The sequence below is a fragment of the Sorex araneus genome, chromosome 2 (assembly GCF_027595985.1).
Source record: "Sorex araneus isolate mSorAra2 chromosome 2, mSorAra2.pri, whole genome shotgun sequence".
NCBI classification, from domain to species: domain Eukaryota; kingdom Metazoa; phylum Chordata; class Mammalia; order Eulipotyphla; family Soricidae; genus Sorex; species Sorex araneus.
The window spans coordinates 347,061,072-347,085,172 of NC_073303.1; the positions used below are offsets into that span (position 1 = coordinate 347,061,072).

The 24,101-nt window shown below is 41.8% G+C and overlaps 1 protein-coding gene across 2 annotated transcripts in view; it reads left to right on the forward strand.

Moving 5' to 3' along the window:
- The window catches only part of KIAA1328 (KIAA1328 ortholog), a 312,654-nt gene extending 289,164 nt beyond the window's left edge, over positions 1-23,490 (forward strand). For both annotated transcript variants that reach the window (XM_055129540.1, XM_004606086.2), the window contains one exon: positions 20,388-23,490. In XM_055129540.1, coding sequence (XP_054985515.1) covers positions 20,388-20,598 — 211 coding nt within the window. In that variant the 3' untranslated portion in view covers positions 20,599-23,490. The remainder of the gene's footprint in view (positions 1-20,387) is intronic.
- Positions 23,491-24,101: the final 611 nt, after the last annotated feature.

Consider the following 24,101-nt stretch of genomic DNA (forward strand, 5'->3'; position numbering starts at 1 on the left):
AGCTGTTTCTATTAATGGGAATACCTTTGTATGACAATTTCCTTCAGAACTAGTGGCCAGGAGGGAAATTGATGCAGATCTACAGTCCCTCCCTGTTGGAGCCAAGTGTTTTTCAGAATTCATAATTTTTTTAATTTTTAATTTTTTTATTAATGAGTCACCGTGAGGGTATAGTTACAGATTTTCATGCTTGTGTTACAGTCATACAATGCTTGAGTACCCATCCCTCCACCAGTGCCCATTCTCCTCCACCAATGGCCCCAGCATCCCTCCCACCCCCCATCCCCCCCGCCCCACCCCACCCCTGTAGCAGGGCATTCCCTTTTGTTCTCTCTCTCCTTTTGGGTGTTGTGGTTTGCAATGGAGATACTGGGTGGCTATTATGTTCAGTCTAAAGTCTGCTTTCAGCCTGCCTCTCCCATCCCGAGCGGATCCTCCACCACACTTTAGTTGGTGTTCCCTTCTCTATCTGAGCTGCCTTTTCCCCCAGCATGTGAGGCTGGCTTCCAAGCCATGGAGCAAACCTCCTGGTACTTATCTCTACTATCCTTGGGTGTTAGTCTCCCTTTCTGTTGTTTTATATTCTACAAATTAGTGCAATTTTTCTATGTCTGTCTCTTTCTTTCTGACTCATTTCACATAGCATGATACTTTCCATGTTGATCCACTTATATCAAAGTGCATGACTTCATGTTTTCTGACAGCTGCATAGTATTCCATTGTGTAGATGTACCAAAGTTTCTTTAACTAGTCATCTGTTCTTGGGCATTTGGGTTTTTTCCAGATTCTGGCTATTGTAAACAGTGCTGCAATGAACATACAAGTGCAGATGTCATTTCGACTATACTTTTTGCCTCTCCAGGATATATTCCCAGAAGTGATATTGCTGGGTTAAATGGGAGCTCAATTTCTAATTTTTTGAGAAGTGACCATATTGTTTTCCAAAAGAGCTGAACCAGTCGGCATTCCTACTAGCAGTGTAGGAAGATCCCTTTCTCCTCACATCCACGCCAGTAGCGGTTGCTTTTGTTCTTTTGGATGTGAGCCAGTCTCTGTGTGGTGTGAGGTGATCTGCATCTCCCTGATGATTAGTGATGAAGAAATAAGAGGACATGAGGAAATGGAAACATATTCCCTGCTGATGGATAGGAAGACTTAGCATTGTCAAAATGGCAATACTCCCCAAAGCACTATACTATACAGATTCCATGTGATCCCTATAAGGATACCCATGAAATTCTTCAAAGAAATGAATCAGATACTCCTGAAATTCATATGGAACAATAAACGTCCATGAATAACTAAAGCAATTCTTGGGGAAAAGACAATGGGAGGCATCACCGTCCCCAACCTCAAACTCTACTACAAAGCGGTAACAATTAAAACAGCTTGGTACTGGAACAAAGGCAGAGCTGCAGACCAATGGAACAGGGTGGAATATCCCTGCATACAACCCCAAATGTATGATCATCTAATCTTTGATAAGGGAGCAAGAAATGTGAAGCAGAGCAAGGAAAGCCTCTTTAACAAATGGTGCTGGCATAACGGGACAATACATGCAAAAAAAATGGGCTTAGACCTCGACCTAACACCATGCACAAAAGTCAGATCAAAATGGATTAAAGACCTCAACATTAGACCACAATCCATAAGGTACATTGAAGACAAGATCAGCAAAACGCTCCATGATATTGAAGCTAACGGTATCTTCAAAGATGACACACAACTGAGCAGCCAAGTGGAAACAGAGATAAACAAATGGGACCATATTAAACTAAAAAGGTTCTGCACTGCAAAAGATACAGTGACCAGAATACAAAGGCAATCTACAGAATGGGAAAGAATATTCACCCAATACCCATCTGAGAAGGGATTGATATCAAGGGTATATAAGGCACTGGTTGAACTCTACAAGAAGCAAACATCCAACCCCATCAGAAAATGGGGTGAAAAAATGAACAGAAACTTTCTCAAGGAAGAAATACAAATGGCTAAAAGGCACATGAAAAAATTCTCTTCATCAGAATTCATAATTTTTAAAAGATAGTATGATACATTTAGCATAATGTATGATTGTTCACATTAAATGGAATAAATACGTGTAAATAACCCCTTATCTGTCAGCTAGGGTCAGATTTTATTATTTTATTTTTAAATTTTATTTATAATCCAATAATCTCTATAAACAGTAACCAGATACCCCCCTTTCATGTAACCACAACTAGCTTCTGTATCTTTTCAAAGCTAATTATGCTGTGTAGTGTTGGGTATGTATATAACTGTGTGCACTGTAGAACTGCGTGTGATTTAAGTCACTGTGGTGTCCTACTTTTGGGATTTACCTTAATGTAGTAGCCAGTGAGTGGTGTTTGGCTTATTTGCAGTGTAATTTTTGTGAATAATACTAATTGAACCTATTATAATAAATACTTGGTAGAGTTCTGGTGAGCCCTATAAAATTTACTGAGTCACCATTTTTTTTGTTTGTGGGTCACACTATGGAGTGCTTGGGAGATTGTATAATGCTGTGAATCAAACTTGAGCATTAGCTAATCCCTTACTGTATTTTTTTTATCCCACATATGAGTGAGATCATTCTATGTCTGTCCCTCTTCTTCTGACTCATTCCACTCAGCATTATTTTCTCCAGATCCATCTATGTAGCAGCAAACTGCATGACTTCATCTTTTCTTATTGCCAAGTAGTCCATTGTGTGTATGTACCATAATTTCTGTATGCAGTCATCGGTCTTGGGCACTTGGGTTTTCTCCAGATTCTGGCTATTGTGAACAATGCTGCAATGAACATAGGAGTGCAGGGGTGCAGGAGTCTTCTGCATGTCTTTTGGACTAATAGTCTTTTGGACTGTTCCCAGGAATTGCCAGATCATGTGGAAACTGAATTCCTAAGTTTTTTGAGAGATGTCCATATTGTCTTCCCAAAAGGCTGGACCAGTCAACACTCCCACCAGCAGTGAATGAGGATCCTGGTGTTGCTCTGTTTGAATCTTTTTTATTTGGTACTTTTGCGGATAGGGCATTTTCCTTGCATGTGGCAAACCCGGGTTCAATTCCTCCGTCCCTCTCCGAGAGCCCATCAAGCTACTGAGAATATACCACCTGCACGGCAGAGCCTGGCAAGCTACCTGTGGCATATTTGATATGCCAAAAACAGTAACAGCAAGTCTCACAATGGAGACATTACTGGTGCCCGCTCAAGCAAATCGATGAACAACGGGATGACAGTGCTACAGTGACAGTGCTACAGTTCTACTCTTTGGGCCTCTTGAATCTGTACAGAAGCCTTCCTCCAGAGACTGGGTACAACTCTCTGCATTCAGAATTCAGTTGCAGTGGCTTGCTGTTATGTTCTTTAGCTCCTTCAGTTTTTGTGCAAGGATTCTTTCATCCTTAAAATCAATTTTTCAGAATGAGTTCTTCTTTGAATTCATTGTATTTCTCTTCCAGAGAGTGCTTAATTTCCGTTGTCATTACATGGAATGTTGGTTTGAGGTCATCCTTGTCCAGGTTTGAGAAGTTTGAGGAATTTGAGAACTTACTTGGATTTCTGTCCCTCTGTGCCAATGCAGCTGAATTCCTTGGCTTTCCGATTGTTCTTAGGATTTTATGGGTCCTAACAGAGAGCTCTAGACCCTGATTATCTTGAGTACTGACCTAAGTCACTGTTTTACTCTCGCAGGCTACTGTTTATGCCCTTGTTATTCAGACTATTTCTATTACCTTGTAAAAGTATTTCTTGGCACAGCAAGATATAGATTTATTTCCTCCCTTTTAGTTTCCAGGATTTTTTTTTCTGTTTGGGTCACACCTAGCAATGCTCAGGGGTTACTCCTGTCTCTGCACTACTCCTGGCAGTGCTTGGGAGACTATAGGAATGCTGGGGTTGAACTCAGGTCAGCCGCCTGCAAGGCAAATACCCTTCCCACTATACTATTACTCCAGCCCCAGTTGCCAGGATTTTTATGGGGATGTCCAAAATAAGATATTTGGTGGCACCAAAATAAGACCCTGTGGTTTTCCACCTACTCTTAAAAGTGTGTCAGCTGAGTGCAGTACAATAGCAATAATAATTGCCCACTTGGTCCTCGGAGGCTGGAGCTAACTTTTCCCAGGCAGCACAAGGCAGAGAGGGTGGATTCCAGGTCCAATCTGTGTACCTGGATTGTAGGAATTTAAATCGACAGTAACTGGTGGGTCCCCAAGCCTGCATGTGGGGCAGCAGCAGACTGAGAGGAATCCACTTTCCTTTTCTTTTTGTGTTGGTTGGTTGGTTGGTTGGTTGGTTGGTTGGTTGGTTGGTTGGTTGAGAGCCACACCCTAGCACATCTGTAAGGACTTGCTTTTGACTCAGCACTCAGGAATCACTCCTGGCCAGGCTCAGAGGATCATAGAGCCTACAGAATCTAATCGAGTTACACCTCTTGCAAGACAAATTCCCTATCCTCTGTACTATCTCTCTGGCCCTGGGATCTTGCTGTAGTCCCAACCCAGTACATTACTAACTTTAGAGTTTCCCAAAGGTGAAAACAAAAGAATCACAGCCAATCACTGGAAGTACCAAATGAATAGCAGTACAAAGTCAGAGGAGAATCTGTTGCTCCTCACTTCTCTGCTCCTTGTGTCAAAATGATACTTGAGCTCTCCAGGATGGTTGGCAAGGATGTGAGAAAATTAGTGCTATCATATGGTGATCACTGATGCCTATCTAAATTCAATATCTTAGAAAGGAAAATCTTTCTGAACCTGGCTAGATTATGGCATGGTAAAAAGAAAACCTATTTGAACTATGTTATCTGAGATTTCCTGAACCCTTCACTGTGTCTTGTGTTTTATTTCTGCTCATTGAAGCAAGTTACGTTGACATTATCTTTTGTGAATGTGTTACAAAGGAAGTTCAAGAAAAGCATACTTTAAAGGAAATGTTTTGAAGAAAATTGCCCTTAAATCAACACTAATGACCAAATGTTGATTTTTACCTTAAGATAACAGAACAGAAATGCTAAAATACAAAATTTAGCTAGAATAAGACAATAAACACTATGGAGATTCTTTAAAATTAGAGCAGTGGCACATCTATAAACTAGAACACTGCTGTGTTTACAGGAATCAGATAGCTCTTTACACACCATTGTGGAACAATATCCAAAGACTTCTTAAGTGAAAAAGCAGATCATAGATATGTTACATAAGAATGACTCAATTTAACTTTTTAGGGGGCAGCATACAGTAGTAGAGTTACTTACCTTCCATGTGTGTGGCCCTGGGTTCAGTTCTTGGCATCAAAAACAGACACTAGATACTTGAGCTTGGATCCTGGGTCATAAGTTCTTTAATACATGTGTTTATGTATATGTACTTGTATGTGTACATTTGTACATATAATAATTATACTAAAAATATTTAGACTCTTTTTAGTAATATACTAAACTGCTAATAGCTATGCAGGTAACAGTAATGGATAGATTTGGATAAGAAACTATTGAAGACACATTAAATTTTCTTTGTATAATTCTGTGTGCTTGAATTTTTATAATGAATATAGACCTCTTTGAACAATTGCAACACTTTAATCTACATGATTGTTCAAAATAGCTTTATTTGCTAAGTAATATTGTTCGTATAGAAACTATTTTAAAAATAATATTCAACTTTATGGATATTGAGTAATTAACATTAAGGCTGCACTTTTTTGTTCTGTATTATATCTAGTGGCATGAAGGAGAGAGGCATTAAACAAACCCTCCAAATAAGTAATTACAAGTTGTGATTAAAAACTATGAAGGAATAGGGCAGATTATTAGAAAAAATAATGGGGCAAGCAATTTAGATAGTAAGGCTACGGAAGGCTGTTTTGAAATAACATTGTTTCAGTTGCTCTCTAGAAGGATAAATGGTAGTTATCCAGAAAAAAAAAGTAGGCATGTTTGATACTCAAGTATTTATTGTATTATTCTAAATTATGTGTAAATACCATATTTTCTCTTATATAGTAAAAAGTGAAGATGAGAGAGAGAGAGATGGAAGAATGGTAAGAAAGAGAAAGAAATTGAGGAAAGAGGCAAGGAAATAGCAAATACGAAGTTTTTATGCAGGAAATAACTTTCCCTTCCAAAACCAGAAAGACCATAGTAAATGAATTGCCATGAATGAAACCAAATCACATGAAAGAAGAGAGTCAGGCAGTGGGCAGGACATTCATTGTATTGTGGGCAGTATTTCTCAGGGTTCTGTCAAATTGTTGTAGGTTTTTGTATATGGTTATCCTGGAGGAAAATAGGCATGAAGCTATGGAGGTGAAGGGAGATTAAGGAACTGGCTCATGATTTGTGGGTGCTGGCAGAGTGGAACTCAGGCAGAATATCTATGTTGCAGTCTAAAGGCAAAATTCCTCTCCCTTAGAAAACTTCGGTCTTTATTATGAAAGCCCACATACATTAAGGGATAATTTGCTCTCTTTGCATCAACTGATTATAAATGTTAATCACATCCAAAGAACATTTTCACAGCAATACATAGACTAGTGTTTGTCCTAACAACTACACAGTATATCCCCAGCTAATTTGACAGAATTAACCATCACACCGCCCTTGTTAGCTCTTTTGTACAATAAGTGCAAGGGGATGTCCCTGAATGGGATTGATGATTCATTTAGAGTTTGTAAAATTTCATTCTGATTATGTGAGGAAGAGAGAAGAAAATTGGGAAATGATTGAAAAATTGCAGTTGCGGTAACACAAATGAGGAAGGGTTATACCTGATAGCCCAGGGTTGGAATGAAATAGGAACAATCAAAACCATAATATGTTTAGGAAGTAAAATTAAGATCTGTAGGAGAGAGGTAGTGAAGAGAGAACAGCATCACGGATAACTCTGAAATTTTTACCTTTGGCAATAGAGTCAATAAAGGAGCTGTTGAAAAGCGAAAGCAGGAGGAAGGATTAGATTTAAGGTGGGGGGGGGGGTTACTATACACAAAAGATGAAAACTTTAGGGAAAGTGAAATTTAAGCTGCTACCAAACAGCAAAATGGAGGCGCCTAATAGAGGACTGGATTTGGGAATTTGGTCTAAGAACAATACATTTGAGAATTTTCACAGAATTATTAGATAACTAAGATCACCTCAAAGTAATGAAAAGTAAGAGGAGAAATGCTGATGAGAGAAGAGACTTCTGGCCTAAATACTAAAGAATGCCATTCTTTTGAAGCCAAATAAGAGAGAAAAAAGCCAGTTCTACTAAGGAGTGACGAGGAGAAACATCAGAGGCTGGGATATCATGGAAGCCAAGAACAGAGAGAAAAGCGTTTCTGGAAGGTCAGGCCTGTACGATGAGCCTTCAAGGCCGAAAGAATTGAAATGTCCACTAGATTTGCCAAAATGGATTTGGTCATCTTAAGCAAGAAGAAATTGCACATGGAATGAGAAGGAAGGACTTGGAGAAGGAGTGATTCCTACAGTTTCAAACCCCTGCTGCAGAAAGAAACATAAAGGGGGTTTGGGTCAAAGCAGGGTTTCTTTTCAATTTTATACTGTTTTCAAATACCCACAAAAGTAGAGGCAGTGTTAGGGCGGAGTGATAGTACAGTAGGTAAGGTGTTTGCCTTGCATGCAGCCGACTTGGGTTCAATCCCCTGCAGCCCATACAGTGCCCCAAGCACCACCAGGAGTAATTCCTGAGCACAGAGCCAGGAGTAACCCCTGAGCATCACTGGATGTGACCTAAAAAAACAAAAGAAAAAAAAAGTAGAGGCTATGTAAAAGACACATGGTTTACCAAGTTTCAGCGATCTTCATTGTTCCCTCCGCCTCTTCCTCAACCTCAGACATCTTGTCATTTTACCCATATGTAACTGTTTCTGATAAAACATAACCTCAGTACCATTATTATACCCAGAAAAAGCACAGTTCCTTAATGTTATCTTATCCTTCCATCCATGTTCAGTTCTCCTAGTTTATTTCAGATATACACACACATATCATTGGTATTTTCAAAACATTATTCAGTTTAAACCTATATACTTCATTCAGTTGGTCATCTGCTAAATCTTTTTAGTCTCCAGCAGGTTTCCCCTCTTTTGTATCACTGTCATCCCGTTGTTCGTCGATTGACTCGAGCGGGCACCAGTAACATCTCTGTTACACTCAGCCCTGAGATTTTAGCAGCCTCTCCTTACTCGTCTTTCCCAACGATTGGAGGATCTTTCAGGGTCAGGGGAATGAGACCTATTGTTAACATTTTTGGCATATCGAATACGCCACAAGTAACTTGCCAGGCTCTACCGTGTGGGCGGGGTACTCTTGGTAGCTTGCTGGGCTCTCCAAGAGAGATGTATATATCTGTTACTGTATTTTGGATATGAATACGCCACGGGGAGCTTGCCAGGCTCTCCCAAGTGGGCAATAGACTCTCAGTAGTTTGTCAGGTTCTCCAAGAGGGAGAACTAAGCTATTAGATGTCGAGTGCGGCCGTGCGCTTCCAGGAACTTGGCTTTATAGTCTCTGGATGTTGGCTGTTGATGGGATTACACAGCACCGGGGCCAGTCTCTGGGTGTGACTTCCTAGCTACTGGAAAATGGGGGATCTGGGTGGAAGAGATCCACTCCCAATCCGAGCAGCCTTGGAGATCTCGGCCCTGGGTCCCGCACACCTGGGTTCCTCCACCAGCTCCCCCATGCGTGAAGCTTGTCCGAACGTGTGGAGAGTGGCCCTGAGCATGGTCATGGCTGGGTTCCAGAGGTCCTCAACTGTCAAGGCTCTGCTCAGGGTGGGAGGGAAAAGCAACCATCTTTTTCCCTTCTTCTGTAATGTCAATTATTTTTTGAAGTAGCTAAGTCATTTGTATTACATATTTTCACATATTCTAGGACTTGGATGAATATTACATAATTTATGTAATTTAACATAACTCATTTCTCTGTATGTAGTATTTTGTGTGAATCAACAATTCGATCTAGAGGTTTCTTTAAGTGAAAGTTTAATTGTTCTTTAAGAATGTTACTCAGGTGATACTGTTTATTTCTCCACAATATAATGGAGATTGGTTGTGATGTCTCTGGATGTGGAGACGGGCTTACTATCTAGGAGGTGGTGAGCTCTGTCTTAGACTGAATGACTCTTTTCTACTCCTGTGCTATATATATTAAGATGGCACAAACTGGACTCCTCTTACAAATAAACAATTTTCATTGTTTTTGTCTTAAGGAAATAAAAACTTTATTCCATTGCGTTTTCTTTGTCAAAAGTGAGTTAATTGTCTTTATGTACATCTATTTCTGGGATCTCTATTCTGTCCTCTTTTTATATTCCATACTGTTTTCCATTTCTGCCAGGGCAATATCAGCACTCCAGTTGTGTTCATTTCCTTCAATGTTGCATTGGCTATTTTATCTCAGTTTAAGCTTAGAATAGTTTTGCTGATATCCACAGTATTTTTTACTGGCATTGCATTGAATCTTTTTATTGGTATTGCCTTGAATAGATGAAATTGGGAAGAAAAGTTGATTAGATGGAGTCTCCTAATCCATGAGCATGCAGCATCTCTCCATCATTAATTTCCTTCAGCGTCATTTATCAGAGATTTATATTTATCCTCTTTTACAGATGCAAGTATTGCCTTAGATTAAGAACTCTTTCATTCTATGGGGGTACCAACATAAATGGTATTTGTTTTCAGTTCAAATTCCACTTTTTAATTGCAGATAATTGCAATTGGCTTTCGCATATTAACTTTGTATCCTACAGCTTTTCTTTAATTGGTTCCTTTCCACATAAAAGGAGAAACTGGAACCAGAGAGAGTTCAGCAGGCTGAGTGCATGCTGTGCGAGCTGGAGGCCCAGGTTTGATCCCCTGGCATAGCATGGTCCCTCAAGCACCACCAAGGAGTGACCCTGAGCATAGACCCTGAGGAAGATATAGGGATCAGGAAGTGTGGGATGTTTGAATGATTTTAATTTGGAAAAAAAGCATTTTAACTGCGGGTAAGGCATTTGCCTTGCACACAGCCGACCTGGGTTTGATTCCTCCGTCCCTCTCGGAGAGCCCGGCAAGCTACCGAGAGTATCCCACCCAAACGGAAGAGCCTGGTAAGCTACCCGTGGTGTATTAGATATGCCAAAAACAGCAATAACAAGTCTCACAATGGAGACGTTACTGGTGCCTGCTCGAGCAAATCGATGAACAACGGGACAACAGTGCTACAGTGCTACTGTAAATCAAAGAATATCACTATGGGAAAAGCTGGTTGAGAAAATCTGTGACATGAGAAGGCAAGGAATTAAAGTCAGAGGAGCCACGAGCATTAAATTGAGAAAGGAAAAGTGGTGTTGGACAAGGAAAACGACTCTCATCACTATTTTTCCATGTTGCATTGGAATTTATAGCCACAGGAATTGGAAAAGAAAAAAAAATTAAAGGAATTTCTCAAAAACTTCAAAATAGATTTACCATATGATCCAGCTATTCCACTCCTATGTATCTATTCAAATAAAACCACTATTCCATAAAGAAACATGTGTACCTATGTTCATTGCAACTATTTACAACAGCCTATAAGTTTCCAAATAAAGAAAAAAGGTGCAGTGGGCCCGTATAGGGAACTCTAGAGTTCGGTGGTGGAGAGCCGCCTCCCCAGGCCAGACTACGGGCAAGGACGGGGGAACGGAGAAACAGGAACCAGGCCACAGGCTGGTCAGTAGTCGGTTTATTTCTCTCTCATCCCCGGCATCATCCCATCTCTCCCTTTATGGCACAGTCGTAGTTGTAGTTTTGGTCATAGTCCCAGTCATCAGAGTTCCGTTATCCTAGTCTCCTCATAGACCTCAAAGTCCTCTCCCTCGTTATGTCTTCTTCCTCGTATCATCATAGTCTCATAGTCCTCTACTTCCAGTTATCGTCATCATCTGGTTCTCCTAGTCCTCGAAGACCTTAAAGTCCCAAACTCTCCATTCTCTTCTAGTTTTCAACGTCTAGACATCAACCTTCTTGTCCTCAGCGTTTTGTCTTCAGAATCTAGTCCTCAGCATCTGGTCCCCCAATGTCTAGGCTTCAGTGTATTCTACATCTCCTTCCCTCTCACCCCTTACAGCATAGTTATATAGAAATTGTGAAGGGTGGGGATACAAAGGTGGAGTTGAACATTATCATAACAACAAAGAGATGTAAAGCCTCTCCTTCAGGAGATTAACTCAAGGACAAAATCTCATGGAGGATTCAACACTCCAGATACTAGGAGATCTGCTCAAGGGCAGGATTCCATCCAGGATGTATTGCTTTCTTTTTTCCTCAGCTAGTAATCCATTTAGACAGTCACAGTAAATTTACTTCTTATAATATTTCTAGCAATGTCATTTTGTATGAACACGGTAAGAGATATATTAAGCTTAAAGTTTGGCTCTTCCTAGGGACATCTCACTATATATTCCAGACCATAGCCCTCAGGCCAGTTAGGTTAGTCTTTCCTAACTGAATAAAGACCAGCAGGGTCTTTATTGAGTTACTTCTTTTTGGGTCCTGACAGAGTTTCTCCATGGCCATGCTCTTAACTTATAGTTAAGTATTACGTGCTGGGTCCATCCAGTCCCTCGTCGGGATACTTCTTCTGCAGTGCTAGGAACTAAGGGCAGCTGAGGTTTAAGTTAAGTAAATATGGATGCCCAAGAGTAAATTTATTTTGGAGTCAGTTAATTCCCATGTTACAAAGCATAGCATGAACTGTCTTCCTGTGTCTATACAAAAGGGACATTATTAAGTAAACCATGCAAATGACATAAAGAAAAGAGAAAAGCAATACAGGATTATTAGTGCTTGATGGAACTGGGTGTGCCTTAGTTACACTGTGTGGGAGTGGCTCAATAAACCTTTAACTCCCAGTGGGAGTAGTAAGGACAACCCAGTGTTATCCAACAACAGCCAAGACTTGAAAACAATCCATAATGGAGTAGATAGAGATGTGATGTAAATATACAATGAAATACTATTCACCTATTTAAAAAAGAAAAAAATGAGTTATCATGTTTTATGTCAGAGTCTCTTGCCCTTATATCTGGCTGTCTTCACCGGGGCTCCTCGGAGGGGGCCGAGTTGAGTTTCCCTCCCCACCCCGAGCAGAGTCCCAGCAGCCAAACCTCCGGAACCCAGCCACAGTTGTGCTCAAGGTCACTCTCCACACATTCAGATGAGCCTCACTCATGAAGATGAGCCCAGGTGTGCAGGACCCAGGGCTGAGATCTCCAAGCCTGTTCAGATGGAGACTGGGCCTCCTCCACCCAGATCCCCCATTTTCCAGTAGCTTGGCAGCCACACCCACAAACTCCCCCCAGCCCCCACCCCCATGTAATCCCATCAACAGCCAAGATTCAGAGACTAATAAAACTAAGGCCCCAGAAGCACGCAGCTGTGTGACCGCTTATAGCCTAGTTCTCCCTCTCAGAAAACCCGGCAAGCTACCAAGAGTATCCTGCCCACACAGCAGAGCCTGTCAAGCTCCCCATGGCATATTCACTATGACAAAACCAGTAACAATGATGGGTCTCACTCCCCTTACCCTGAAAGAGCCTTCAATCCGGCACCACTGGGAAGAACGAGTAAAGAGAGGCTGCTAAAATCTCAGGAGTAGGACGATTGAAGACATTACTGGCACCTGCTCGAGCAAATCGATGATCAACAGGATGACAGTGATACCATGATCATGATTTATAATGGTATTACTACTGTTTTAGACATACAATATTACTAATTTGTATAGGTCAGAGCAATAGTATAGCAGGTAGTGCATTTGTCTTAATGTGACCAACCCAGGGTCAATCCCCAGCATCATCCCCTGAGCACCACCAGGAGTGATCCCTAAATGAAGAGCTAGGAGTGACCCCTGAGCACAGCTGGCTGTGGCCCCCCAAATATATCTGTATTACTGAGGCATAGCCACCACCACTTCACTAGTATCCTTCCACCATTGTCCCTAGGTTGTTCTTGCTTCCCCTTTGCTCTCCCCCACTCCACTTAGCAGACACAATTTGACGTAGGTGGACCCCATGGGTGGCTCACTTAAATCGGGAGAAGAAAGACGGTCACTTTCTCCCGATCCGCCTCTGCCACCCAGGACCCAGGGTTACTGGGTTCTTGTCTCACTCATAGAAAAGAGTTTCAGGAGTAGACAAGCAGTGAAGTAAAACAGATTTTACTTGGAGGGTTTTTTTGAGAGTGTGGAGGGAAAGAGAGAGAGAGAGAGAGAGAGAGAGAGAGAGAGAGAGAGAGAGAGAGTGAGTGAGTAACGCGCTAACAAGCTCAAGAGAGAACCTAGGCTTCTCCAAGGGCAGAGAGAGCCCCTACACATCCCAGCATTGGAAAGGAAAGCATGAAAGTACACATCTCAAGAGGGGAGATTCGGGCAACACATGTGCTCAGGCATCACATGTGCTCGGCCACGCGGGCACAAGCAGCATATGGGCTCAGGCAGCACATGCTCGCCCTTCCTTTATTCAAGGTGTCTTTTATAGGCTCTTATCAGGTTTTCTTGATCCAGAAGTTCTAGAGTCTTCTTGGGGCTGGATCACATTTTAATCAGATTAAAGGAGAGGTCCAAGGATTTGAGGAACTTCATAGGGAAGGGTCCAACCTCCTCAGGGTCGGCTGAAGGTCTTATCAGGTCTGTTTTCTATATCCATGGTGTGGATCAGTCTTAAGATTTTTCTCCCAGAAGTTCCATTGACCTAAGTTTCATTGCCAAGGGCCTTTCCCTGTCTACCTGCCTATATCATATTCTCTAGGTAGAATCTCAGGGTTTGTTTTCCCTGGCTTTCATTCTTGAAACACTCATATGAACGAGAAGATCCAATACTTGTCCTCTTCCTTCCAACTCACTTTAACAAGATTCATCCAATTCTATCCAAGTTGCAGGTAACTACAATATTTCAGAAAAGATGAAATCTTATCTTCTGCTACAACATGCATGAAACTGGAGTGTATCATGTTATGAGAAATAAATCAGGAGAAAAATACCACATGATCTCATTTGTGTGTGGTATGTCAAGTACAAAGCAAGAGAGTAATAGTCCATTGAAAACAAATCCTTAAACTATAACTGCAGAACTAAGGTTATTTTTGAAAGGGTAGAGAAGGTCTGATGAACTATAGAGAAGGAATATTGATATTTTGGGTGACTGATGTGGTAACATTATACCTTCAACTGCAAACATTTATACTTATAAACCAATGTAACTTCAATAAAGTAATAATATCAGTAATAAAAAGAACAGAAGTTTGTGTCGGTTGAGTGCCATTTATGTGACATTAACATTGGTATCAGTGATGGTAAGAGTTTAATTGAAGGGGAAGAATCAAGTGTTACTCTCGTAGTGATTGCAGGTGAGTTAATTAAGAGATGGTGTAAGGATTGTTAATATAGATGTCAGGGTGCTCAAAACAAGAGGGATTTAATGAAACACTAAGGGAATAATAGTCAGATGTCCAGAATGGAAGTATCTTGAACCTGAAATGTTTAGAAATATGTTGATATTATAAACAGTTCCTACTGAAGGCTGGAGAGAAAGTACAGCAGGTGAGGTGTTTGCCTTGCACACAGCTGACCCATGTTCGCTCCCCAGCATCCTATGGTCCCCCAGTGCCCACCAGGAATGTGATTCCTGAGCACAGAGACAGGAGTAACCCCTGAGCATTGCTGGGTGTGACCCCCCCTCCAAAACAAAACAAAAGAATCCCTACTGAGAAGAATGTAGAGGAAGCCAAATTTCAGTTAAAATAGAAGATAAAGGACGTACAGGACTCAAATAGAACAGAGCAGGAGCTTCAGATAGATGTGCAGGGAGTGGGAACAGGGAGAGGACTGGGCGTAAAGAGACAGAAACCAGAGACTATAATCAAGACAGTAGTATTGTTGCCAACCTGTAATGGATTGAGGCAGGGAATACTCTTTGATCATTGAATGGAAAGAAGAAAGAAATAATAGACAAGAGTTTATTTCATCTCAAAAGACCTTGAACCTTATCTATTCTTTAATAGGGGATTGTCTAAACAAATTAGAGCGCATCCAAGAGGCAAAGAATTAAGAAACCATTTAAAGAAATATAACAGTCTGTATAGAAAAATACCCCAGTGTATTAAGTGAAATAGAAAGTTTTAAAGGATTGTTTTTGGGGCTGGTGTGATGGCACAGTGGGTAGGGCATTTGCCTTGCACGTGGGTGACCCGGGTTCAATTCCCAGCATCCCATATGGTTCCCCAAGCACCGCCAGAAGTAATTCCTGAGTGCATGAGCCTGTGCATCACCGGGTGTGAACCCCCCCCCCCCAAAAAAAAGTAAGGGATTGGTTTTTTTTAGGGGGGTTTGGTTTTGGTTTTGGTTTTTTTGGACCCACCTGGCTGTGCTCAGGAATCACATCCACTACTTCCTCAGGGGGCCACATGCGTTGCTGATGACTGAACCTTTGTCAGCAGCATGCAAGCACTTTACTGTACTATTTTTTAGCCCCAAAAGAAAATATTTAAGAGAGGTTGTACAGCAGGTAGGGTATTTGCCTTGCACACTCCAACCCACGTTTGCTCCCAAAACCCCATAGAGTTCCCCCGATTACCACAAGAAGTGATCTCAGTGCAGAGCCAGGAGTAACCTCCAAGCACAGCTGTATGTGGCCCAAAATCAAACAAAAAAAACAGTATTTTATACAACTATGCCAGATATGTAGCTTAGTGGTAGAATTCATGCTTCGTATGTATGAGGTCTTGAGTTTGATCTTTAGCACCAAACGAATAATTAAAATATAGACTCAAAGGAATATGAATAGCGATCCTCCTGTTGAAGGGGAATAAAAATATGTGAATGCATAATATTTTGAAAAATATTTGAGATATATTAGAAATTTTTTAATTACTAGCTATTCAAAATACATTTTTAAGAAACTGGTGCAGTGGAGAGATGGTACACTAGACAGATGTGTACTACTGAGAGATAGTACGCCTTTCATGCAGTAGGGCTAGGTTTGATTCACAACACCCTGAGCACAGAGCCAGCAGTAAGCCCTAAGCACCACCGGGTGTGGCCCAGAGCCAAAAAGTAAACAACTGCTTTTGGAAGAAAGTGCAAAAACAGATCCATTCATTAATATGTTTGTAAATGATTTTGTCTTCACTATTAATTCTCATTATAGTTTGTTCTATTAATCATCTTATTGAATGAAATTAACTATGAGGTGCCACTGAAATCTGAGGTCTTGCCCACCACAGACCTTCAATTCTTATACCTAGTGTAATACAGTATTAAGCATACCTGAGATAATCATCTAACCTTGCTAGAACTTGAGGGCAGAGCCAGTGACATAACTTGAAAAACGTGCGCAAAATGAAAATGTGCAGAAAGTGTTCAAAATATTGGATGAAAAACTACATGAAAGGCACTGAAATACACAAAAGCATTTTTCTCTAAGAAGACACTTGTGAAACATAACCAAGAATAGTGACAGTGAGTAATAAGCCTAGAGATAGAAAAAATTGTATGTTATAATTGTGTGTAATAAATAATACTTTTTAAAGTTACCAAGCTAGTAAGTAACAACTTGATCTTTCTGCTTCACTTTTCTCCAAATTCATTTATTAGATCATCAAAACGTATACTTCTAGCAACTTTAAGTGATATAATTAAAAGGAAATCAGTCACTCTTGGCAAATGAAAGATCGTGCATAATTTTGGGTAATTTTTAATTTTAAGAAGAATTTGCTGATGCAAGTGACACTGGAGCTGTTAGGAATTTTTTCTAGGTTTTGACAACATTGTGATAGAGTTTTTAATAAATTTGTATTGCGGTGGCATTGGTTTATAAGTGGCAGGTGCACAGCACTATGATTTAACGTCGTCTGCACTGCATGCATCATCATCACCACCAGAAGCCTAGTTTCCAACAATCTGTGCCTTTTTAAGCAGATTAGCAGACTGCGGCTGTTTTCATTTTAATTCTTAATTTATGTTTGGAAACAGGGTGTACCTCCGAGTTCATACTTTTCATTATATTTTACTATCATGGGTTTTAAAAACTGAAACGACTAGTTTCATCGCCACACAGTTGACTCTTTCTACTCATTTCACCCACTAGCCCTCTTCCTCTCTAGTAACCACCAATCTCCCTCTGATTCTGCTTGGTTTGATTTTGTGTGTTCATTTTGTTTCCTCATAGTCCATACCGGCTTGTCTTTTCCCATCTGACTTTTTTTTTTTTTTTTTTTTTTGCTTTTTGGGTCACAACCCAGCGATGCTCAGGGGTTACTCCTGGCTTTACACTCAGGAATTACTCCTGGCGGTGCTTGGGGGACCATATGGGATGCCGGGGATCGAACCCGGGTCGGCCGCGTGCAAGGCAAACGCCCTACCCGCTGTGCTATCGCTCCGGCCCCCCATCTGACGTATTTAATGTAACACCCTCAAGGTCCATCCATGTTGGACCTTGAGGGCAAAATGTTATCCTTTTTAATAGTGGAGTAATAACCCATTCTTTATTTGCCACATCCTCTCTATTCATTTTACCCTCAGTAGTCACTTAGGTTGTTTTCCACATTAGTCTCTTAGAAATAATGCTTTGATGAACATGGTATAATAGTGTATATTAATACTTGTGTTTCTGTCTTCTTCAAATAAGTAGCCTGTCGTGAAATAGCTGGATTATAAGTTATTTCTGTTCTTAATTTTTTCAGGAACCTTCATACTGTTTTTCATAGCAGTGCATTCAATTATATTCCCACTTAAGCTACAGGTTTTTTTCTTCTTTATGCGGTCAGCAACACTTTGTTGTTTTTTGACTTTGGGTGAGTGAGATTTGAGCCATCCTAGCTATACTCAGGACTTACTTCTGACTCTGTCTGTGCTCAGGGTTCATTCCTAGCGGTACTCAGGAAACCATAGTCCATTTCATGAGCTACAAGTCAGGTAAATCCCTTATTCCCAGAATTTCATTTTAAATATGAATTTATACAGCATCACATTAATGTTTCTCTGGGATGTCTTGTAGCTTACAGCAATCCTACATAAAACCAAGAAGCACTTCATGATTGCATGTGATTCCAGATGCCTGGTTTTGATTTTTATTGCTGTATCTTCAGTAACAAAAAATTAATTTTTAAACTTTAAAGGAACTTTAAGCTTTATTTTAGAAACTGTATTCTTCATTAACTGCTTCATTTGAAGGTGCTTATGAAAATATTATCAGCCATCAATCACAATAATCCTTACACTTTATTTTTATTTCTTTTACTGTAGATATTTGCTTTGCAATATTGCAGTTTTAAAATCCAAGATTTAAAAACTCTGGAAAATTCTAATATCTCTTTAATTAATGCCTTATTGCAGTATCCGTGTGTCTGCTTTTATTTTGTAATAATTTACTAACATTTACTGCCTAAACATTAGTGGTTCACATTCTAGTGCTCAGGCAAAAGGAGTATTATTTTTGCTTTGAAAATGGTCTCTGGGAAGATAATGAAGTCAGCCTCCCAGAACCCTCCTCACAGCTTTTTACAGTACAACTGCCACCTTCACCATCACCAATCTGAACCTAGGTCCCTGGTCCGCCAACTTGCCCTCCCCTTCCAACTCCCAGAAGCACCCTAAGACTGCTTCTGGCATAAGCACGTCCACTAGGAAAGCAAACAGCTTTGCATCCACACATACTGCCCTGCATGGCTCCCTCTGCTCTTGCTCAGTGTCTGGCTCCGATGTCTCACCAGACTTTACATACAAAACCCAAGGTCACAGGTAAGACCATTATGAATTTTGAGATGCTGACAATTGACGTTAAACCAAATGCAGTGCCCTATGCCTGTACACAAGCTGCATATGCTGCTTAAGGCTTCATGATGGAAGTGTGGAAATAAGTCGATCCCTTAAGAATGGATTTGGAGGCAGATACATGTCCGCCTTTGGCTTTCCATCCTGGAAACGCATCAAATGGGCCATGGAACTGAGGTAGTTGTAGACCTTAATTAGTTTCTCTGAAAGCTGTTCCAAGCGTACTCTTTTTGATAAAAATGCTAGACACCAAGGCAGTCTCTCTTTGGAGAGAATCTCTTTATAGATTCAGATGAGGATTTCTCCCAGATTCTAGAGAAAGTGGGAGTAAGAGAGCAGGAAGGAACTAGCATTAATTGAATATTTATTATGTAAATTTATGCCAACTGATTCCTTTAATTTAACAAGAGTTCTGTTAGATCCTTATGTATGAGAAACTGAACCGAGATATTGAATAATTTTCCCAGTATCACACAGCTTGCAAGTGCTTGAGTAGAGATTCAAACCTAGTATTTCTAGCTGCACACATCAAAAGACCATTTTAGTATCCTGGATAATAGTGCTGGCGACAGACTATCTGGGTTCAAATCCTGACTCTGCCATGTAATTAACTTTGTGTCAGATGGTGTCGGTTTCCTCATGTTTATGATAGAATGGAATGAGGAGCAGGAGAGACGGTGTGAGAGTTCAGGCACTTGTGTGGCACACTGCTAATGCCAGTTCAACTCCTAGCACTGCAAATAGTCTCCCTGAGCACCACACAGGAGTAAGCCCTGAACACTGCTGGGTGTGGGGGAGGAGGGGAAGAAGAGGGGATGATAGAATGAGAGTGGTAGAGCACCAGCCTTCGAGGGTTATTGGAGAATAGTTTTTCAGTCCTTCAGAGCAGCTATAGTCTGTGGACCAGACGTTGAAAACCACTCATTTAAAGGGTTAGATATATATAAACCATAAGAACAGGGGGCCAGAGAGATAGTACAGCAGGAAGAGCTCTTACCTTGCACATAGTCAACCTGGATTTGATCCCCAGCACTCCGTATGGTCCCCCTAACCCCACCAGAAGTGATCCCTGAGCTCAGAGTCAGGACTAAGCCTTGAGCACTGCCAGATGCAGCCCCCAAACAAACAACAAACCATAACAATGCCTGACAGTAAGCCTGAAGTCAGTTTGCTGCTACTCATTTCAATCTTTGCTATTATCATTACTGTGCCCCTTCCAGAGGTCAAAAGAGAGATGAGCCAGACAATAGCGTAGCAGTAAGGCGCACTTGCCCTGCACACAAGTGAACAAGGTTGGATCCTCATCACTTCGTATGGTTTCCTGAGTCCAACAGGAATGATCCCTGAGTGCAGAGCCAAGAGTAAGCCCTGAGCACTGCTAGGGGTGGTCCCAAAAAAAATAGTTTTAAAAAAAGAGGATTCACAGCAAGTGACTTAGACTCTGATGTTTCCACTAAAAGGTCCTCTGGCACCTGTTATGATTCATGAACGGACCCCTACCCCGAGCAACCCTCTTCCTGTGTTCCTTGCAGCCTGCTGTCCCCCTGACCTCATCAATCAGTCTATGCTGTGTGTCTTGCAGGTATGAGACGTCTCTGTTGGATTTGGTTCAGTCTCTGAGCCCAACACCTGCCGCCAAACTCCAGCCGCGTCCCTCCAGAGAAGCCGGGGCCTGGCATCGCAGCACCTGCCAACTCAGCCCTGTGAAATCATCCTGGAGCAAGAGGGGGACCATCAGGACCTCTGAAGACCTGGAGGAGAACCAAATTCTGAAAGACATTTTTTTTATTTGACACTGAAGCGTATGCTGCAAAACTTCCATCAGAAATATGTTTTGTTTCTTTTTAATATACTGATCTAGTATTTTAAATTATTTGATTATAGAGGATTTCTCTCTCCTGTACAGGAACCTAGCTCACTAGCATCCTGTTATACATTGAATATAAAATCATTCTACCACCCAGGGTGTGTTTAAACAGACCAATCAGTGAATTCCATTTTAAAGGTAGTGGGTGTAGAACCAGTATCTTTTGTAGCCAAGCAGGGTGTAGAAAACGGACACAGCAGACAGAGGACACACTTTTCCCCCTGCAAAGCAGTGAGCATTGGATCTCCACCCTCATTTCGAGAGTGTTTTCCTTCTCATTCTTTTGTTGGGAAAAGTTGATTCTCTCTTGTACCCGAGAAAAACTTTCCACCGAAAGATCCTCTTAATTTAAACATAGTCTCTTTATAACAAGTAGTTTCAAGGAGATAAACCCTTCTTTCACGCTGCTCACACCTCTGCCCTCTAGTTGTAATGATGATCGCAGTATAATTGTCAATGCTGGAGTCACCGAAGTGCCCTGCCTTCACAGCTGACGCTGCCAGCCATCTGTGAGTCAGCCTGGCAGCGGCGGGTCCCTTAACTGAGGGTGCAGTGAGCTAGAGAGGGAGCACTACCGAGCCCTGGAACCAGCAGTAACTAGCACAGGAGAGGGGTTTCCATAGAGAGAAACAGTGGAGGAACAAGGCTGAAATGCTGTTCCCACACTCCCTTGTGTACCTGGGGATGAATAAAAGCCAATGCTCAGTGTTTTTGTTGACCCACATGTCTATTTTATTCACCCCGGGGAATGCCCCCTAATTGAGTCCGAGCACTAGGAAAGGAGCATCCAGCTGCTATGAGCTGGGAGCCCTTCCCGATCCCCACTTAGACCCCAGGAGGAAGACAGACCCTGGACTGGCCAGGCCTCGCATGTGGTCTGCCCAGGGCCACTGACTCATTACCCCAAAGAACCACCTCCGCTTGCCAGATTATGCCCGGCTGCTGCCAAGCGTCCGCCCCTGCACCCCTACTTTCCCACAGGACCTCACTTGGTGCCATCACAGGAAGCCTGTGAGGGAAGCTCGCTGGAGGCCTCATGCTCTCTCTTTCCTCCCAAAGTGCTCTTGAGATGGTCCCTTCAACATACTGTGTGCTCTTGGAGCCCCGGTCCACAGAAGCCAGGGAATTTCCAGACATGGAATTCCCATGATTTTGATCTGGAGGGTGTTGCTTGTTTCATGTCTCTCTTCCACCAACCCTAGGTTTCAAATGTGGTCAAGACTGTCAGTAGACAACGTCAAGACAACCCAGGGCAGCCTGTACTTAGTAAGCTGCGTGGTTTTCCTGAATTCTTTACCAATTTATTTTTATTTTTTTATTTATTTTTTCTTTACTAATTTATTTCAGCTGTCAGATGCCTTCCCACAGAGCTTCATTGTCTGGCTAAATCTCAGCATTATCTCTTCAAGCTGATGTCCTTCTTCCTCTATCCAATCTCCCTTCACTTTGCTCTTTTCGTTCTTTGGAGGAGAGAGGAAGGAGCCTGCTAATGCCACATTCTTCCTCTGGGAAATACAGATGTAATGCCAGACCTAACTAGTTGTATGTGTTCACTTAATAGTTGGAAAATCATTACAATTTCTTTTTAAAGCTTATCCTTGTGAAAGAAACTGGATCAGTTCAATCCCATTTCTCAGGAAAGTAAAGGTTTCTTTGATGTCGTTAAAATGGGTCATTTTGAAGTTGGGTTTCTGAAACCCACTTTTCCTTGCTTCCTGTATCATTATTACCTGAAAAGCATCCTGCTCCCTTGGACCATCCCCGTCCTCCACCCTCGCCCAGTACCCTCACTTCCCACAGGAAGACAAGAAGATGATGATGATGATCTCTCAGGAGGCTTGTTTGCCTTTCAAGGAGTAAATGGGGCTTAGGGAAAGATTACTGGAGGCTTCTATGCCTCAGAATGGAATTTGACTACTTTTTTCCTTCCGCCTGAATGAGCAGTTGAAAGGGTAAAGAGAGGTTTTCAGCAGAGCAATACGAAGTGAGTTTGTGCACCATCTATTGTTTTGGTTATGAATTGAACAATGTATGTTAATTTTTTAAAATCTATTTCTAATCTATTTTAATCTATTTCTTACTTGAATCTACATATTCACATATATGAACATATACATATATATACATATATATATATATATATATATATATTCCCATGCCTTGAAGCTATTGTAGTCTGCAGACTTCACCTCATTGTCATTGAACTTCCTAAGAAAAGGACTTTGTGCTGATCCTCCTAGCACTGGTGAGGGTTTGCCTGGCCAGCGGCAGCAACTCTACACACATATGGGGAATACCAGTGATAGTGCTGCATGACCCACCCTGCCATACAGCGTTCTCTCAGTGGTAGAGGGAGTATAACAATCAGTGTGTACAAAAATGGAAAGGGACAAACGATGCCCACTAAAGCTCCCCATGTAGGGCCCAAAGAGCTTAAATTAGAAAGGCAAAGTTGACCAAGGAGTGACATTTGCTGAGACACCCTCCTGGAGCCACACTTGTGTTTATTTCAAAGTGACTTCCAGGGTGGAACATCCTAGGGTGCTCCATATGCCCTGTGGCACACGGGGCTCTCTCCTGCAAAACCACTCCTTCTACTGAGCCCTGCTCCCAGCACCATGGTTCATGGGAGAGATTTCTGCTCAGAGCTGGGGCAGGTCACGTGACTCACAGTTTTGGGGAGATAGCAGCTCCCGTGTATTCCTCTGAGCTCATGTGTCAGCCTCATCTCACTGGGTAGGATTAGTCATGTGGCCAACTGTCATTACATGTGCGCATGTGAGATTTTCAGCTAATAAATTATGACTGATTTCCCCCGTGTGGTTTGGATATAAAATTGTCTTTTGAACCCCCTCATCTGATCAGTGGGGCACAGCATGAAGGCCAAAGTGGAGCCCTGGCTCATCGAAATGTTCTTTCCCTCAGAACTTGTTAAAGCAGTAGGTGCTTGGGGCTCACTGGAAGGAAGCAAATGGCAGGCTGCATTCTGCTTGTTTTCCTTGATTGACTCCAGCTCCCTCCACACACACACACACACACACACAGCTTTGTCAAGATGGAATGCCCACTAGGTGACTGGTATGAGAGTTCATTTTTCTGAGTCCTCTTCATGTGCCTCCTCAAAACTGCTCAGCCAGGAAGGAATATCACAGCAGTCAAGATGGCCCTGCTATTGACCGTCACATGCTGTTATCACGGGGATTATGGACAGTGAGACCTTGAGTTCTGGAAATGCCCAATTCTGACATCACACCTGGAGATGCGTCTAAGATTGGAGACCCTGTTCTGCCTTCCTGTGTGCCAGCCCACCTGGCACCTCCATCTGAGGAGATTCTGCAGCTGCCCCTCAGAGAGAGAAGTATCATTCAACCAGCTCTCAAGTTAAAACTGGAATGACTTAAGTTCCCCCTCAGCTCTCCTAAGGTTACC